Consider the following 19,309-nt stretch of genomic DNA (forward strand, 5'->3'; position numbering starts at 1 on the left):
AAATGATCATCTTTATTTAATGGTGGCTAACATCTTCGAGAGATCCTTTTAAAGGACCAACTTTTGATAGTTTCTTTTATCCCAGTCGTAATTGAAATGTTTTAACCTGATGCCTGTTCCCACCTTCTTCCTATAATGATTCCTTTGACCAGTCAAGTCATTTTCCAAGATAAGTGTTCTTGAGGATGAAATTCAAGCACATAAAGACTCGTAGCTAAATGACTTCTTTCTAAAGTAATTTTCTTTCTAGAGTTTGAACCTCTTCAGAAATAAAATCTCTGACAGCTGCCTCTTCAGTTTTTCCCCTTAGCCACAACTAAATCAATTTTGAGAAAATAACACTCTCCAAAATAAAAATACCTCAAACAAAGCAGCTTTTTATTTACAGTAAGTCTTGAGGTAAGAAGGGAATAACTAAGACAGACAAAGAGACGTACATGACCCCCGGAGCAGATTTAGGTCTACTCAAAGATGTGCAAAGCCAAATACAGCCAGATAGCTCCCTAATGACCTGTCTTCAGTGGCTCTTTATTCCTTTTGAATGGAAAACCTAACTCAAATTATCTGTTCAAAATACAGCATAATACAGCTGATGGCAGGATTATGCTGATTATGCTTGACGACATCACTTAGGAGGGAGAAAGCAAGAAATGAAGATGACCAGCAAGTCTTCTGGACCAGCGATGGTTCCAAGTAAGTCATTCTCTTCCTTCTGCCTAGACTCTTCCCGCAGGTCCCCTGCCCTTTTTCTAGCTAGGGGTGCAGTTCAAATATTCCACCCTCTCAGTCTCTACAATCCCCCAAGCAGAAGTGACTTTTAAGAATCCTACGCCACCAATGTCTTTTGTACCTCTCTCCATTGTGGGATTTATCACACACTATTAAATGTAATTACTTAGGAACTTGTCTCTCCAAAGAGATCACCTTTTATTTAGAGCATATCACGACCCTTTAGAACAGAGCTCGGTAAGTGAATTCAGTAAATATTCATGGTAGGAAAGGAGTAAAGAACCCAGTGAAGTAAGGCCAGAGCGCTGAAAGGTGAGAGAAACAGAAAGGCACAACTGGAGAATCCACCTGGTGCCAAAGTTTTAAATTAAGGGGTGGGTAAAATGTGTAGGTACCTGTTTGCGGTTTCTTAGCAAAGCTGATGTATACAAGTCAGATAAAGATATGGATAAGCTAAAAGATTTCTTAGCCATTTTCAAAGCCAAAGCCAATACCTACCAAGTCAGAACATACAAAAAAGAAATTCGGCAGCACTAGACACACAGTAAAACAAATGCTCAATGGCAGAGAGAATATTTTCATCCTATAAAAAAATGTTTCATTCTTTGGAAAGCTTTTATAAAATAACCACTGCACAAAACCCTTGATATGAGAAAGAGAGAGAAGCTGTGATGAAAGTACTATTAATTAATATTATAAGCTATAAACTTATCAGCAAGTAGAGCATTATATAAACATAATTATTTTAAAAATCTTCTTTCTGATTTAAAAATCATAAATTGCAAATTATAGTTTTAAAACAAATTAGTGGGCTCTGATTCTATTGCTCATATACTAAAATCTATATTTACAAATACCAGCACCTTAGAGCATTTTCCTTTGTCGGTGATATGGGAATGCTGGGGAGGGACAAAAGTAGGGCCACAAAGCTTTTCTCCTAATAAAACAAGGGCAGACTAGACGTCAAGTCAAAACACTGCAATCAACTTGCATTGATGGTATTCAAATATCGTTAACAGGAACTGGCAAGGTCATCTAATAAAGAATCCAAATCTCAATTGTGTTCTTTAAGGGCATTATCGACACATAATTTTTGATGCACTTAGAAGAGCCACATGCATTTATCTTTCAAAAGTGAAATATTTTAACGGAGCACAAATCACGAAAAACAAAGAAACTAAAATTCACTAATAGGTGCTTAAATTTCCCAATTTGTAGCTAAAAACTGACAAAGCTTAATTTTATGGATTTAGGCTCTAAATAGATGTGTTTTTATTAATTCACTGCAATTATTCTCTGTGGTTGGATTAATAGAAATAATACTGTAGTCCCCGATAGCAGTTCTATTCATCTAAAAAAAAAAAAAAAATGACATGAAGAATATGTTTGTACATGGAAGTTACCTTCAATTTAGGTAAGAACTTAAATTTACCTAAAACTTAAATTCCACCCAAAGGTGGAAACTTAAGTTATTTTTTACAGTCTCAAAACTGCCAGAATAGATGAACTCCTTATTTGCCTCAAGACCCCATCCAGGCGAAGAACAGAGTCAGCAGCAGAAACAGAAGAGAGGAAGGAATGTTCAGTGGCGACATTAGCAAGGTCAAGGCTCAGAGGCTAGAAGGACATGGCCTTTCAGCAAGGCTAGAACTCTGAGTGCAATAAAGAGAGAACCAGCCAGAGTCTTGAGCGATGCGTTGTGAACATTTGCATCAGATCCTTTTTTCTGGGGCCAGTCCCGTGCAGTGCAGGCCACCGAGCTGCACCCCTGGCCTCTATCCATGGAATGCCAGAACACCTCCACTGTCATGATAATCAGAACTGTCTGTGGATGTTGCCAAGTATCTTTCTTCTGTGGGGAGGGGAAGTCAAAATGCCCCCATTAAGAACCAGTGGATTAAAAATGAGTAGGAGCGAGACCAGAGAGCAACCAAACCATTTCAAGGAACTTGGATTTTATTCTCCAGGGAAGAGTGGGCCATTGAAATGGCAGAAACAGTGATCAGGTTTCATCCAACAGATGTCTCCTGGACACATTCTCCATGCTAGGTACTCTATCAGGTGCTGAGGTTACAACAGTGAACAAGACAAATGAGGTCTCTATCCTCTTAAAATTTACATTCTGTGAGGACAGATAAGACAAGTAAATGGTCAAAAGAACTTCATTTTGCAACAGTGCTGTGAAAAGAAGAAAACAGGATGCCATCCGAGAGGGACTGATGGTCTGGGGAAGCTTCTCGGGGGAGACGAACGCAAACAGGGTTGAAACTCTACAAGCCAACACAGAGCCGCCAGGCCAGCACCTGGGCAAGGAGTCTGCTGGACCAGCAGGAGGAAGGCTGGCGTGCGGTGGGGGGCAGGGGGGTGTCTGCGGGTGGGAGGGGTGACTGGGTGGTCCAAGAGGAGGCCGGCTGGCACGTGGGGCTACATTCCACAAGACTTCTTCACGGGGAGCCTCTGAAGCGTTGTTCAGAGTGACGTCATCTGACACTTTACAAATCTCCAGCTGCTGTGTGGAGGGAGAGTTCGGTGGCGGGGGGGGGGGGGGGGGGGGGGGGGGGGGGGGGGGGGGGGGGGGGGGGGGGGGGGGGGGGGGGTGTAAAGAAGAGGCCGGAAAACTCTGCGAGGCAAAAGATGAATGTAATGGCGAGAGATGAAAGGGGCCAGGCCGTGTCTGGAAGCACAGCCAACAAGCAGGACTTGCCCGTGGATGACATGAAGGGAATGAAGGGAAATGAGAGAAGCCGAGATGATGAGTCTCTGCTGGTTTCCGGGCTTGGGCAGCTGGAGGCACGGGAGGGACGCAGCCCGCACGGGAGCGACGAGAGGCGGTGAGGAGACCGAGAGCTCTGAGTGAGACCCAGGCTGCTGCGTGCCTCTGGGCCACACCACTGCTGATGCGCAACAGGCACGTGCAGGGCAAACCCGACGGCCGACTGCGCAGACTGTGTTCAGATGCCGAGGACCACAGCTGGGGCTGACGGACCAAAGGAGTAGTTGGAGAAAGATGGGGAACATCAAGAGAGAATCTGCAGAGGCGGGAGGAGCTGTACACACAGCTGTACAGCTGTACACACAGCAGCGGGGGACTGACAATCAGCAAAGGCTGGGGTACTCCTGGGAGCGAGGTCCTCCGACAGATGGACGTGATGGACCTATGCCCGCGGCACGGACACCTTGCCCACGGTGACATGAAGAAAGGCAGAGTGAGTGGTACAGATGCAGGATGAACCCCGGGGAAGATGAAGGCCAGAGCCCTCTCGCGGTGTGGAGAAAGGACTATGGAGAGACCGGGTGGGAGGCACGGAGGAGAGGTCCGTCGTGACCATCCTGCGGCAGGGACAATGGCAGTGGGAGTGTGGAGAAGCAAGACGTGCTGAGTGATTAGATACAGCGGTGAGAAAGAGTGTGGTCATGATGAGAATCCAGCTTTTCCCTCCGGGCGGCTCTACGGATGACACGGCCACTCACCGTGAGTGACCCAGGAGTAGGATGCTGCGTGGGGACGGGGGCAGGGCAGTAAATAACATTCATGTGGGAACACACGTGAGACCAGCAGGACATGCGAGCATCGGTGTCTAGCAAGTGGGTCCATGAGCAAGGAGCTCAGAAGTCGACTAGAGACGCAGACCTGGCAGCCTTCTGTGTGTGGATGAAGCTAGAGCAGAGGGACCCTCGGAGCAGCAAATTTAAAGGCAAAGTAAGGAACCTAGCATAAAATGTATAAAATAGGCAGCAGCATTTCAGAAGGAAATGGAATAGTGGGAAGGAAAAAATAAGAGCCAAACTAGGATTGAGAAAAATTACAAAAAGAATGAAGAACTATAAAAGGCCAGGATCCATTAGCACAAGAAACAAACAATAACTGATATATATCCGATATATAGATTTGGTTCACCAAAAATTATAGAAATTATGTTCAGCACAGTCTACACTGTAGAAAGATACACAGCACATTAAAAAAAGATTTCTTCTTAGAATCATTTCGGTCAGGAGAATTCAATTTGAGAGACCACTTCATTATCAGATATACTGGGAAACGAAAAGTAATATATAAAAATATATCAACATATACATATAAAAATGTTTTATAGATTCCTAGGTATTTCTAAGTGACCAACCAATAATAGGTACCTTTTAAAACAAAGCGTAGGGAGAAGCATAGGCTATTGGGTCTTCGTTCCACAGTGCCTTATTTAGAGAGATCTGCTCATCTGAGTCCAATTTTCTATGCTCCATATTGAAATAAGGACAAAGAAAAAGAAAACCCAAATGAAATCAAGGATATTTTTCCTCCAGTGGAATAAGGCCAGGAACATTCCTGAGGTGATTAAGCCTGATTTGTGTCAGGCTTTGGAACAAGAAGGCTTTTATGGCAGAGCTTATCTTTTCTAATAATTGTTGCACATTCCCACTTTATAAAATGCTTGGGTCCTATTTTACTTATAAAAGGAACCTGGTGGGTTTTTAGAAGAGGTATTTTGGCAATATGCCAATAAAAAAAGCTGTGGGTTTTTTTTTTTCTTTTCCTGCTCCCTTGGCTTAGGGGGGAAAAAAACCCACCTCAGAAAACAAAATACAACATTGGTCATTATCTCCCATTTTAAACTGAGCAAGTGCCTGTGATTCGGTCTCTCTGTCACCAAATTCCTTTCCACATTACATCGAGTGCCTCTTACCACCGGATGCCAAGCCCATTAGAGCGGCAGTGAGTGGGAAATAAGGGTTATAGAGATGTTCTTGTCACCTCAGACCTAAATTTAAGTGATGCACAGTGCCACTTCCAATTAATTTAAAAATGATTCCAGGAATATATTCCTCAATGCTTACATTGTTTGAAGGCCTTCAGCTTGACAGACAGAACTGCCTGTGTCAGATCATGATGACTCCGTGTTCTAGGCATTCTAGGAAGATCCATCAGGAAGTGGAAGTGAAGCTGTGTGTGCTGATGTTATGGTAATCAGAGTCAGGAACTGAAGTTTGCTTCCTGGGGACAGAAGCTGGTAAAGATGTTCGGAAGCTCTCAAATTAGATTAAGCAAGGATGCAGAAGGGACATATTTTAGTCACTCCTCTGACTTCCCCTGCAGATCCCTCAGAAGTGGTCACCATTAAACAATTTGCCAGGAAATGGATTTGTTTTTAACCTCTGACCGGAACCAAAGCAAAGTACAAAGCATACAGTCTATTTCCTTCTTAAATATCTTAGATATTAAAAACCTCTAAGCTTTTTCATAGTTTTATTTATATATGTGGTCCTAGCGTTCACCTACAATGTTGCTTCATTTGAGACAAATAACTTAAAAATGGTTCAGAATAAACATATTTAATATAAGATCTACCAGATACTGAAATCAGCAAAAAGGCAAAAGAAAGAGATTTTACTGTAATTAGCAAAAGCCCTCAAAGCTGGTCATAAGGCCATTAAGAAATGAGCGTAAACATTAACATTAAAAAGTATACTTAGCAGCAGCTACTAAAAAGAGCTGGAGAAAATACATTTTATTAGAATGAATCCAATATTGTCCTAGAAGAAAGATATTATTACCTCTCTTAAAGAATCTTTCTTAGAATAGGAAAGACAGATGCCAATTTCTGGAGAAATAATTAAGACATGTTTTACTTTTTGATTTTAAGGAAAAGGAAGCCTGGGCTCTTGAGAAAGAAATAAGCTATATCAGATCAAGAGGAAATATGGGGGCTGGAGAGATGTGTAAGACTTCAATCACAGATTATTTGCATAAAAGCCTTTAGAGCAGCGGGACTTTGGAGAGAAACAGTAAAGGAAGAAAGAGATTATTTTCCATTTATCAGATTGGCAAACATTTCAAAGTAATAGAAGCCACTAATGGCGAGGGAGCTAGGAAACCTGTATGCACTCTCAGCATCTTCTAAATGTATCAACTTTGTACTTTGGACATCAAAAACATTTTTAAATGCCCCTGGATTCAACAATAACATTAGTTGTCTTTAGGACAAATTTCCTGACTGAGAAAAGTATAAAAAGATGCACACCTACAGAGGTTCACTATGGTGTTTAATAGTGAAAAATTACAGTATAAGTGCTATTGGCAGGAGACTGATTACATAAATTATAATATAATGGAACACCAGGTAGCCATTAAATGTGATGGAGATTTACACAGTCTATTATGCAAAGATGTTCTTGTGGCTATTCAGTGAGAAAAGGCTCTAGAATAGAACAGTAAAACACTTACATACAATTATATTCACAGACATACAGAAAGTCTGAAGGGATGTTTTTACTGTAATAAGTGATCACAACTAAATAGGATTTCTGGTGATTTTTGTTTCCCTTTTTGTACTTTTCCACCCTTTTTTTTTTTTTTAAATGGGTACATAATTTTATAAAATAAACACAATATAAAACACAAAATAAACATAAAATATCTGTTTTTAAAAAGATAAGTCCTAAACATGTTTTTCTTTAAAAATAAGCAATATATGTAAATAAAAACAAATACTTCTTATTACCTGGTAAAAGACAAACTAAATGAAAAATTTCCTTTATTTACAAGTTAATTTTTAAATTTAAGTCTCTGGATGATTTAATGTATTCACAATAACTAAAAATGTTTTCATTTGTGGTTTTATTACTATTGAGATTTTAGCTCCTCTGAGGGCAACGACTGTAAATTATCTGTGAATCTAACTACACCAGGTATCATGAATGTATTAACTACAAGGCACAGTAAATGTTAGCAGTGGTGATTCCGACTGGTACTGAGACAGCCTCAAGTCCAACAAATGTTGGAAGAGAAGAGAAGAGTCCAGGCAAAAAAAGCCCCAGGTTTCCCAGTCGTATCAATCAGGAATTATTTATACATCCAACATTTTTCCTTCTAAGGGGAGGGGAAAAGAAGGCAGAATAGTCTAATCGTAATTATGCTCAATCTTTTCAGAAATCCTTTCAAGTATGAATACTTAATATAAATAGGAAAAGGTACAAAAGTGAAGTCTTTGTGCTTGAGTCACAGGTGAATAATTTTAAGTGGCATGGTATTTTTAAGTTTTTTTATTTGTTTGAGAGAGTGTGAGCGAGACAGAGTGAAAGAGAGAGAGAGAGAGAGAGAGAGAGCACGCACGTACAAGCAGTGGGGAGGGAATGAGGGAGAGGGAGAAGCAGGCTCCTGGCTGAGCAGGGAGCCCGATGCGGGGCTCCTTCCCAGGACCCTGGGATCATGACCTGACCCGAAGGCGGGCAGTTCACCTACTGAGCCACCCAGGCGCCCTGGCTTGCTTCTTTTGATAACTGGGGAATTACTAGTTGGTATCTCGAGACATCCTTATTTATTCACTGACAAGCATTTATTTCAACTACTCTAAACTTAAAATAATAAAAAGCATCTAATCATACTGCCACAGGGTGAACCTGGCCTGAACATGGCAGTCTCCCAGGATCCTTTGGGATCCTTTGGGATCACTGGGTGCATTAGGAGACCACAGACCCACAGTAAATGTTCATTGTTTCAACAATTAAGTCACTGTTAAAAAGTGAAGGCTGCCTCAATCATAATCAGATGATAAAATGCCGTAATTCAAAGTGATGGATGAATCTATACTGAGCAATGAGGCCTTGCTTGCTGGCCCACGATGCTGTTCATGGCCAGAACAGGTGAGAGGTTCCCAGACTGAATCTGGACTGGCTCAGACATGGAGGGAGGGAAGCTCCCACCTTAAATCCTGGACACACCTACTGGCTTCAGTCCGCTGACAAGATAGCCTCCACTACCTCTGCTTTTGTTAGAATCTCTAATTAATTGATAACACTATTGAGTAAAATGTAAATTTATATCTGATGTATTATACATTTTTTATGTGAAATAAATTCCATAACAACTACGAATAAACTAAGTGTAAATCCAAAATATTTCTAAGAAACTGAAGAGCTTAGCTTCAAGCATTTCAGCATGTCCTGGTTTAGACCAGCAGATGTAGCGGTGAATTAAAACAGGGAATGTGCACTGCTCTCCTTCAGCCAGTAGATGGCACCCTTCTTTTTTTTGAACAGGGTTTATAACGATTTAATAGGATTCAAGGTTGCTACCAACCATTAATTATTTGACAAAGGGACTGATTCTGATTTACCTAATTTACCCAGAATAATCATATCAATTATTTATTTGAGTGCGTAGATCTGGACCATTTCTGTCCAGCATTTTCTAAGATTTGTTTTCTTTAGTCGTGGAAAGATAAGAGTTCTCAGGAGTTGGGGCAATCTCACAATTATCCTCCAAACTCTCTGAGAACTGAAATGTAGTACTGCTGTCCGCAAGATGCAGAATGGGTCATATAATAAGAATTTGCTTAGAGAGTCTTAAAACCGAAGCCTTCCACAGTAATGGTCTGCTGGGAGCCCTGTCTTGGCATAGTGCCTGGCTCAGGGTAGACCCACAAATGTCTTTTGAATGAACAAATTCATAAACACTACTGCTTTTTAAAAGGTGTGCCCTTGAAAAACTATCAGTGGTTCATTTTTCTGTGAGACTTCTCAGATATGGATAGCAATCTGATATTCCTATTGGTCTATAGGTAGGGGGACAGTACACTCGTATTCTCACGTTTTAAAGACATGAAGATATAAAAAGATTCCAAGGGTCCTTGTATTCAGCAGTGCCAATCAGAAAACAATTTTTCTTGCCCAACCATCTTCTTTAGGCCATAATCCTCCTACAGTTGCCATAAAACAAAGAAGTTCACATTCTAGAAACTAGAATAGCACCAGATAGCCCATAAAGCCCAAGTTCTTGAGCATATAACTTAAACTAAATATCTTAACTTTGTTGGCCTATGAAAGTTTGGATGGATTCATTATGACTCTTCTTGTTCAAAGGTTATTTATATTTTAAAATTTCTTAAAACTTTATTATTCAGCTTATGACCCACATTACTAAGTTCTGGAAACATCCCCTGACAATTCCATCAAGTCAATTTAAAGTGCTAAAAGACCATCATTTTTATAGAAACTACAAGCTTAATAACCTTACTATTAAGTATCCCATTCCCTCAAGTATATTTCACACATGGTCAAAGAAGTTCTGTGAACTTCTAAGCAACTGTGTTTCATTTCTAGCATAAATTAATAAAAATTTAAATGGCAGTATTACTGTTAAAGTAATACATATTTAAGGGACATGCAGAAAAGTGAAATAAAAAAATTGACTCCCACACCCATAACTCATCCACACATTTCTACTGCACATATTTCCCCCCAGTTTTTTCCACTTGTTTTCAAGTAACTGCTCTCATATTATATATACAAATGAATCCTGCTTTACCATTATACCCTAAGCATTTTTCTACTGCAGATGAAGGCTAAAAGGAGGCCTTCTCTTTTATGAGGAAAGAATGGCCCAGTCCTCTACCTAACTGACATTAATTAGAAAGCCGGGAGATGAGGCCCACATTGAAGATACCCAGGAAAACCAGTGAAGTCATCACGAATGTGTGGATCACAGCACAATTAAAACCAAATTTACTCCTTCCCCCTCACTCTGGCCCCTTTCAACTACATCTCTATTTTCCTATCTTAGCTAGGGGAGGTAACATCGGAAAAAAAACCTAGGTTCTAAAGACTATCAGACTTGGATCCAAATCTTGACTCTGTCAGTTATAAGCTGTGTGATCTTGGACAAGTGACTTAACCTCTCTGAGTCCCAATTTCCTCACTTATAAAATGGGGGATATTACTATCTGCTTCATAGTTACTGTGAAGATTAAATAACCCGCTATGTCTAAAAGTCTGGTACGATGCCTGCAACGGAAGGAGAGACTTTATACTGGCCAAAAGCAAAACTGCGGCTGACAACAAAAATCATCCCAAATATTCAGTCATTGGTTTTCTAACTTTTCCGTGTAAACACAACTTAAACAATTACTAGCCAGCAGAGTTACTTTAAAAATAAAGGTTAGTCAGACTAAAAGAAAAGCAGCATCTATCTGTCCATCAGTATACTCTGAGTAAAACGTACAATAATGCCTACGTTCAGTTATGATTAAACCAAATGGGAAAACTTCGGTAATGCCTATAGCAGTATTATCACTTAGCACTCCCCCTCCTTGCAATTTCTCCCCCTTTCCGGAATCGCTCCGGTCAGCATACTCACATGCTGACAATTCTCCCAACTTAAACAAAAAACAAAAAACGCCTCTCTTGATCTCAGTCCCCCTTCCAGCTACGACCCCATCTCTTTCTTTACCCGTAGAGCAGAATTTAAGACGTGTCTATACAGACAGTCTCTCTTCTCCGTTCTTTCGGACCCCCTCCACCCAGGCTTTACCCACCAAGGACCGCCACACCGCTGCCTCGGCGAACTGCCGAGTCTCATCTTACATGATTTCACGCCACTATACACCTTCTTCACCTGGCATCCAAGTCACTGTTCTCCCGGGTTTTCTCCTTTGCTAATTTCCTCCATATTTCCCAACCTCTAAACCTTGGGAGTGCCCAGAGTTCTTTCCTCGGACCTCTTTTCTCTCTCTGTTCAGTGCCTTGGTGAGCTCATCTGGTCTCCTGGCTTTGACTACTATCCACACACTGAAGACTCTCAAACTTACATCTTGACCTTGTACCTCTCCTCTGAACTCCAAACTTCTATATCTAACTGCTTGACTCTCCACTTTGCTATCTAACGGATTATTTCAAACTCACAGGCCCTGTGAGTGACGGGAGCTTCCGACGTTATTCCTGAACATCTGCTCCTCTCACGCTATCCCCATCCATCTTCCAGCTGCTTAGGCCAAAAGCCTTGGAGATCCTTGACTTCATTTTTTCTCTCACCTCAAAATACTCTACCTTCAAAATATATCCAGAACCTCTTCTCTTCAACTCCCTTGCTGCCACCTATACCAAGTCACCGTCGGTTCTCACCTGTCACACACGGCCTGGTCCACTGAACCTCCTACCAGTAGTTTAAAAAAAGCCAATCATTCCCATTATGGAGCTGATTAGCCTGGGGTGTAAGTTACACACACATGTGCGTGCGCGCGCACACACACACACACACACACACACACTCTTCTTGGAAATCAGGCATAGTTAGTCACAGAAAGTAGAATAAACATTCAGACAGCAATTACAGGACCGCAGTTACTTACACTGTGAACTCCTAAAGCTTTCCAGACTGCGAAGCTGATCACACCAACCCCACACCATGCATAAAGTGAGCCCCAGCCCAGGGCTCGCAAGGCAAGGGAAGACCCGCTCTCTGGTAAGGCGGCTGTGGCCATACTTCCCTGCAAAGGAGAAAGAAAGGAAAAAGCATCAGTTCAGAAAGTATAATTATTTTGGGAATGTTTGATGCTCACGACTCTCGGAATGTCACCGTAATTTTGGGATGCCAGACGAACCCAAGTTCAAAAAGCAGCTTTGTTACTTAATAACTACAAGACTTAGGTCACAACTTCTCTGACTGACGGATATTTGAGTAGGCAGGGCATTGCCAGGAGCTGCAGCTGGGTACTAGAGAGAAAAAGACAAATAGAGTAACTTCTTTCTGACTAAAAATTTCGGTCACTGGTGCGGGGGATGGGGGCTGGACACAGACACATAAAAGTTAACTGTGATCTAAATGGAATGTGCATCAAAAGAACTATACCCAGGGCACCACAGTCCCAGAGGAGGATACATTATCTACTGCTGCAATTAGAGGAAGCTTTAAGGAGGGGTTCCTCAAAGAGGTGAACTATAGAAGTCACTGTGAAGACTTTCTCACATTGAGGTCTTTCATCCATTTTGAGTCTGTTTTTGTGTGTGACTTGTAAATGTATATGCAAAATGTGTGGCACACAGTAGAAACCCAACTTGTGGCAGCTAGTCATGAGAAAGTAGGAAATAAACAATGACTCTCCTTTTGGGTTTTAAGGCCTCTTATTACGGTAAAAAAAAATCTATAACCATAATAACTGAACAACTTTCAGCCTACAGCACACGAACTTGACAGAGAAGACTAGGAATGCGATGCATGCTTCAAAAGCATATAACCATCCCATCACTGAAATCACTGGTTACTGATTATTTTTTTCCAAAACTTTTCTTTGCTCTTTTTGCCTATTAATTATCCCAGAAAAGCCCTAAAACATTCTGTCAGGTTCTCTCTGGGTTCTGTTCACTGGCATCTTCATTAAAATGCCATCAAACTGATCAGCTAATGTAATAAGATAGCAAATTTGTAATGTTTGGTCTTCCTTCTGGAAACAAATTTCCATTTACTTGGGGGAAAAAAGCCCTTCTTCTTAAGAACAACTTCCTTTATATTGCTCAACCCACTGAATTATCAAGGTTTGTATCACGTGCTGTGGTTACGAATGTTATTGGTGGCACATAGAAAAGCTGGGCTTACCTGTATCTTCAGGTCTCACACCGTGCCCTGACCTATTTGTTGACTTACCACTTGTCTGTAATACACCTGAGACCCAACCAGATTTTCAGGAGCTGTTTCTTTATTTTCTGTGATCAAAACACTCTCCTCTCCCTTTACTCATGTTGCTGTGATTTCAGACCAGTTCATTTCAGATCAGTTCACCACAGATCTCATGTAAATTCACTAACTTCTAACTAGCCTGAATTTTCATCCAAAAGCAATACCATTAACCAAATATTATTAGAAGAGGGTCAATTTAAGTGCCTAAATTTTATTTTAGAAACTTAAGTTAAAAATTCCTTATTTCCTTGGGAAGGACAGAAATTATCTATGTATTATGTATGTATGTGCATGTGTTTTTTAAAAGGGACCTTAGCTTATACCTTCCTCTGTTTATTCAGTAAAGGACAAAGAAAAATCAATGTTCATTCATTCAGCATTTACTACTCCCTTTCCACTAGTGTGAGACTCAGCTAAGATACTGCGGTTAAGACTTTAAAGAAATGATGACCATCTTCCTGAAATAATAGCAGTGTAGGCTGTCCCCAACTAAAGCTGGTCATTTTTAGAGTCCTGAGTTGCAATCTGTATCTGTATTATAATGAATGCTTCGATTCCAGGCTAGCACACAGAAGGCTATTTAAGTAAAAAATTGCTAAAAATAGTATAATTTCCTCACCAAGAATAAGATGGAAAGAGCGCCATGGTGAGCAAGTTGTTTAATCCGTCTGTGCCTCAGTTTAATGGGGACAGCCTAATAACAGTGTCTCATGGGGCTGTGATGGGGGTTCAAGGAACAGCAGCAGCCAGCACGTGGTAAACACTCAAATGCTCGATATTATCTTTACTACTAATGTCAGGGAAAACTGCCAGGCGGCGACTCTGAAATAAACTGCCTAAGTGGGATTCTTAAACCGGCACTTGCTAAGTGTAAATGCATTACCTGCTTCAGAACCTCTGAGCCTCTCAGACACAGTCTGGATCAATGGTAATGCTCTAATTCAGATGCTCCCCCAGAGGAGAGGCAGAACTTTACACAACATATTTAACCAGCCAGAACAGTAGTTCTCAAACTTTCCGATCTCAGGATCCATTTCTACTTGGATCCCAAAGACTTCTGCTTGTGTGGATTATACTTACGAATATTTAATATATTAAAAATTAAAACTAAGAAATTCTTAAATTTTAAGTATTAATTTAAAAATTTTAATTTAAATTTAAAGTATTCATTGAAAAGTATTCATTTAAGTATTCATTTAAAAATCAACCCAGTAGGGGCGCCTGGGTGGCTCAGTGGGTTAAAGCCTCTGCCTTCGGCTCAGGTCATGATCTCAGGGTCCTGAGATCGAGTCCCACGTGGGGCTCTCTGCTCAGCAGGGAGCCTGCCTCCCCCTCTCTCTCTGCCTGCCTCTCTGTGTACTTGTGATCTCTGCCTGTCAAATAAATAAATAAAATCTTAAAAAAAAAAACTCAACCCAGTATAGGTGAATAGAAACCTATTCTTATGAAAACAACTGCCTTACAAAACAAAAGAATTTAGTGCCAAGAAGCAATGTTTTACGTTTTGATTAATCTTCTAAATGTTTGGCTTAATAAAGGACAGATGAATTTTCATAAATGCTTCTGTATTCAATCTGTTGCAATATGTTTTTTGATGGAAGAATGTGAATAAAATCCAGTCTTCCAGAGATCTGTGGCTGGAAAAGGGACAAGTATTTTAACAGCCTCCTTTCTCTGACACTCCACCGAAACTTCCCGAATAGCTGCCTGTACTCTGGAATTGGAAGTCAGACCGTTGAGTTTTTTGCACTTTGTTATATTAAAATCCATTTATCTCTTTTGTATTTCGAATGGGCCTTTTATTCATGCATTAGGATCATTCAGGAAATACTGATTTACCGATTTATGCAGATCTTTCCGAGGCTGACACCATTTATTAAATATTTAAAATATCACATTATTATTACCAGCCATCTCATCAGGAGAGCCTTACGTATCGAGCACCTACCATGCTCCCAATGGCACGTTTCCCAAGATCTAATTTTCACTTGCAAGCTTCAATTTTTTTCATTGACAATAAATACCGACAAATGCTTGCTTGAGAGATGACAGGCTCATTTTGTTCATTTTGAAGATAATATCTGCCAAATACCTACTTCTGAATAACTATAGTTTGTCAGTTGCTCTTTCAAATACAATATGATATTACATGAAAAAAAGCAGCTGGTTCAGCATGCAACTTAATCATACAATTGCTTTTCCTAGAGAAAAACGTCTCTGGTATAGATCAGAAGGGCTTTATGATACTTCCCATTTCTTCATGTGGAATAGTAATCAAGTGTTAAGATTTAATAAAATCAACACTTTTACTGCTATAACAAGGACATTCTCATGCAACGAGGTTTTTTTTTTTGTTTTGTTTCATTTTGTTTTTGAAACTACAGAGGCATGGTAACAGAGAACACAATGACTGCTAGTACAGTTTGGTGCCACGGCCTTGATTACACTAATGCACCAGCAGTTTTACCCCCGCAAATGACTTGGGATTATTATGAAAATAGTTTTTTTACAGACCCTCAAAAGAGTCTCAAGGATCCTAGGGCTCTGTGGACCACAGCTTGACAACCAAATTTGATAGGGCATGTGTGATAATCAAATCTTAGAACCACAAAATAGAATACCAAGTTGTAATTGTGCGTATGTAGTTTTTTTCCCTAAAAATCCGTAACTTTCATGAGATTCTCAGAAAGGTCTGTGACCCAAAAGTTAACTGGTAATTTTGGCTTAGAAATCTATGCAAATTGTACTGTTAAAACTTTGCTATCAGTTAGGCCTTACTGATTCCTTCTACAAGATGTATTTCTGCACGGAAAATATTCTGTAATACAGGGGGAAATGACCACAGTCTCATCACAGTGATTTCTGTAGTTCCATTTAAGTCTCGAGTATGCAGATGGGAAGCAAAAGCATCTTAAATGTGGTCTTTTTCCTTTACGGTATTTACAATGCTTAAGCATGATATCCAATTATTAACACTGTTCTTCCAAGCAAACATCAAATTATAATTATATAGTTAATTGTGTCAATATTTAGTATCTGTCTCCTGCACCAGATGCTAGCTTCCTGAAAGGCAGATGTTTTGTACATTCTTCTTTCTCCTATACCTAGCTAGCACAGTGCCTGATACATAAAAGATCCCAAGTTAACATCTGAAGCAATGAAATGATGGATAAAGAAGTCATACGGGATGAAGAGGGCAGACAGGACACGTGCAAACAAGTAATGACAAGTCAATGAGAAGAAAAATCCTCCAACTGGGGTATGACCACATGAGTGATTACTTAGTCTTGCTCAGAGAGTAAGAATTTTCTGCCTTAAGTAGCTTGTGGTCATTCACCCCAAACTGAGCCCTTATGTGTCAGGGACTTTTCTGGGGAACGGGGCTGCAGCAGCACAAAGCATGTGTGATCTCTGGGCTCAAGGAGCTGACCCATGTTTTTCATTGATGGTAAGATGCACTTTATTTCAACAATTGAACATTTCTGAAACAGAAATGCCTCTGGTGGGGTGCCTGGCTGGCTTAGTCAGTAGAATATGAGACTCCTGGTCTTGGGATCATATTAAGCCCCAGGCCAGGTGTAAAGCTTAAATAAATAAGTAAATAGAAATGCTGCTGGGAATCAGTATTGTGTCAAGAATTTAACTGGCATCATTTTTTCCCCCAGAGGTGTATAAAATACTGGGCCTCTTACAACTGATAGGGAATTACCCCAATTTAGACTTAGTCGTGTTGTGAACAGGAAATGTACTGGATAGCTTTCCAAGTCTTGTGCTGCTAAAATTTAAGAAAAAGAAATCACATAACTAAGTACTTCTCTTTTCTTTTCTTTTTAAATAAAGATTTCATTTATGATTGAGAGAGAGAGAAGGCACAGAGGGAGGAGAAGCAGGCTCTCCACTGGGAAGAGAGCCAGCCCCACATGGGGCTCTTGATCCCAGGACTCCAAGATCATGACCCCAGTTGAAGGCAGACACTTAACCAACTGAACCCCCCGGGTCTCCCTAAATACTTCTTTCTAAATGAAAATAAAGACCATTGGTTAATTTGTACACTTCTTGAATCTAGGTATATAGGTTTACTTCTTAAAACAACATGAAAGTCCACCAACATTTTCTTTACTTCTCCCATGCAAAACAGCTGCCAATTATGTGTAAACAATAACAATGCTATGAATGGATTTCCGGGTCACAAACCTTGTTGAACCATTCAGGGCTTTTCTTTTTAGCCAATGATAATGTTGTAACAAATCCCGCTAGCATTCCTGCCGCAGCCACAGTACCAAGGAAAACTCCACCTGCCAAGAGTTTTGGGGGTAAGGCGAGGAGAGATATTAAAGAGAAAGAGAGAAAGAGGAAAAAAAACCACCTTAAGAAGATGTACCCAAGTTAAGTTCAGACACTATTTCAATTTTAAGTCACTTTGAAATGTGAGAACGAAAGCTAGTTGGCTCTGGCCAAAGGTAAACCATAGGGGTGCGAAACCTGCGTGACCTCACGACCTCTGGTTCCTGAGATCATTCTGCGGGGTCGTTTCCAAGTGCTGGGAAGTGGCCCAGGGTCCCTTTCCCTCTTCCCAGGGACGGTTTGGGAGTTTCTCCCGGGGAGGAAAACAAGCTAGTGGAAGGTAGGACAAGGGACGGGAGAAACTGCAGAGCGGATGGGGAAAATGCAGCACACAGGACACCTCACGGGCCCAGCCCCCCAGCCCAGGGGAGTCTCCACCCTGCACCGCGCACGACCCCTGACCGGCCGATCCCCACCGGCTAAACTCAGGGGCAACCCAAGGTTAGGTCTCCCAGGGCGGGGTGTGTGTGGGAATGGCGGCTCCAGCGCAGGCCCGGGAGGAGCTCGCCCCGACACCAGCACCTCACCACACCACACCTTTCACCAGGAAAAGCCGATCGTCTGTGGAACCCCGAGCCTCGAGGCCTGAGGACGGCGGCCCATGCTCAGCACCTGCCGTCTCCATGTTCGTAAGACTCCACGGCTGGGTCCGACGCCAACTGAGGTCGGGGGGAAGCGCGAGCGAAGCGGAGGAGAAAGGTTCCGCTACCGGCTCTCCCGGTGCGTTCAGAATACCGGTCCGGGGACCGGCCGAGGGTCCCAAACCCTCTCACCTCTCCCCGCGGCGTGGTGGCTGCACGTGGTGTCCCCACCCCAACCTCGGGGTCGGGGCGGAGGGGCGCGGGCCGCCTCCAGCTCGGGCCTTTAGCCCGAAAGCCGCACTTGAACAGGACAGCGTCTTACCGGCCGCAGTGCTCGGCTCGGGCTCTGGGAGGCAGTGAGCGGTCGCAGATGGCGCGGCGCGCCCAGGGCCGGCGGGTTCGAGACCCTGGAGCTCCGTCTCCCGGATCGGCCTTCGTTCCACCCAGGGATTTAACCAGCGCTAATATTTCACGATTCTAAAAAGCAGGTCTATGTCTTCTCTTTGTATTTTTCCGGGAAATTTCGTAGCAGTGCTCACGTGAGGTGTAAGGGGCAGGTTTTATCGCTGGAAGAGAGCCAGCCCCAGCTCCGCTGCGATCACCTCCGTCCCGTGCTTTGATTGATGGACCTACCGAGCAGGGCGGGCGGCTGTCCTGCTGAACTGGCGTTAGACAAGCCAACGGGGACAGCCGAGGACCACCCTGAGAACTTGCTAACGCAGATGTCCAGGTTGCACTAGAGCCCTTCTTGCGGGGCGACACTGGTGCTGGCCGCCCCCAGATGGGCTTGGGCTTCTGTCTAGGAGGCTGATCTGCAACGGTTGTGGATTCTATAAATGGTCACCGAGAGGAAGAGGCTGGAAGTCGTAGAAAATCTCTTCAGCCTCTCAAACACCGACGCATGACATCATCTTTTAAAATGAGACAATCTGTCATTTGTTCATTCTGAACACTCGCACAAAGGCCATGAACTTCTTCAGGTTGGGGATGGAGATTTTTATTCAATTTTAGATTCCCTGGCTCTCAACTCCTTACCTGGTTACACATAATAAATTCTGGATGAATGAGTAAATGAATGCATTAGTTAATTACAATTAGTAGCTCAAATCTGGGCTCAGGTCCTAAGTCACTTCTCTGTTAGGTGAACTTGGCTGAGTTATTTAGGCTCTTTGCCTCAGTTTCCTCATATATAAAAGAAACTGACATTACCTGC

General features: G+C 41.9%; 1 protein-coding gene across 1 annotated transcript in view; it reads right to left on the minus strand.

Annotated features, from left to right (window-relative positions):
• Positions 1-18,588, minus strand: part of TMEM242 (transmembrane protein 242) — a 29,448-nt gene extending 10,860 nt beyond the window's left edge. The window contains exons 1-3 of the mRNA XM_059401333.1: positions 18,053-18,588; positions 17,366-17,466; positions 11,847-11,984 (exon numbers count right to left, since the gene is read on the minus strand). Of these exons, the coding sequence (XP_059257316.1) occupies positions 11,847-11,984; positions 17,366-17,466; positions 18,053-18,140 (327 nt within the window). The 5' untranslated portion in view covers positions 18,141-18,588. The remainder of the gene's footprint in view (positions 1-11,846; positions 11,985-17,365; positions 17,467-18,052) is intronic.
• Between the last annotated feature and the right edge of the window lie 721 nt (positions 18,589-19,309).

Source organism: Mustela nigripes, chromosome 5 (genome assembly GCF_022355385.1).
Source record: "Mustela nigripes isolate SB6536 chromosome 5, MUSNIG.SB6536, whole genome shotgun sequence".
NCBI classification, from domain to species: Eukaryota; Metazoa; Chordata; class Mammalia; order Carnivora; family Mustelidae; genus Mustela; species Mustela nigripes.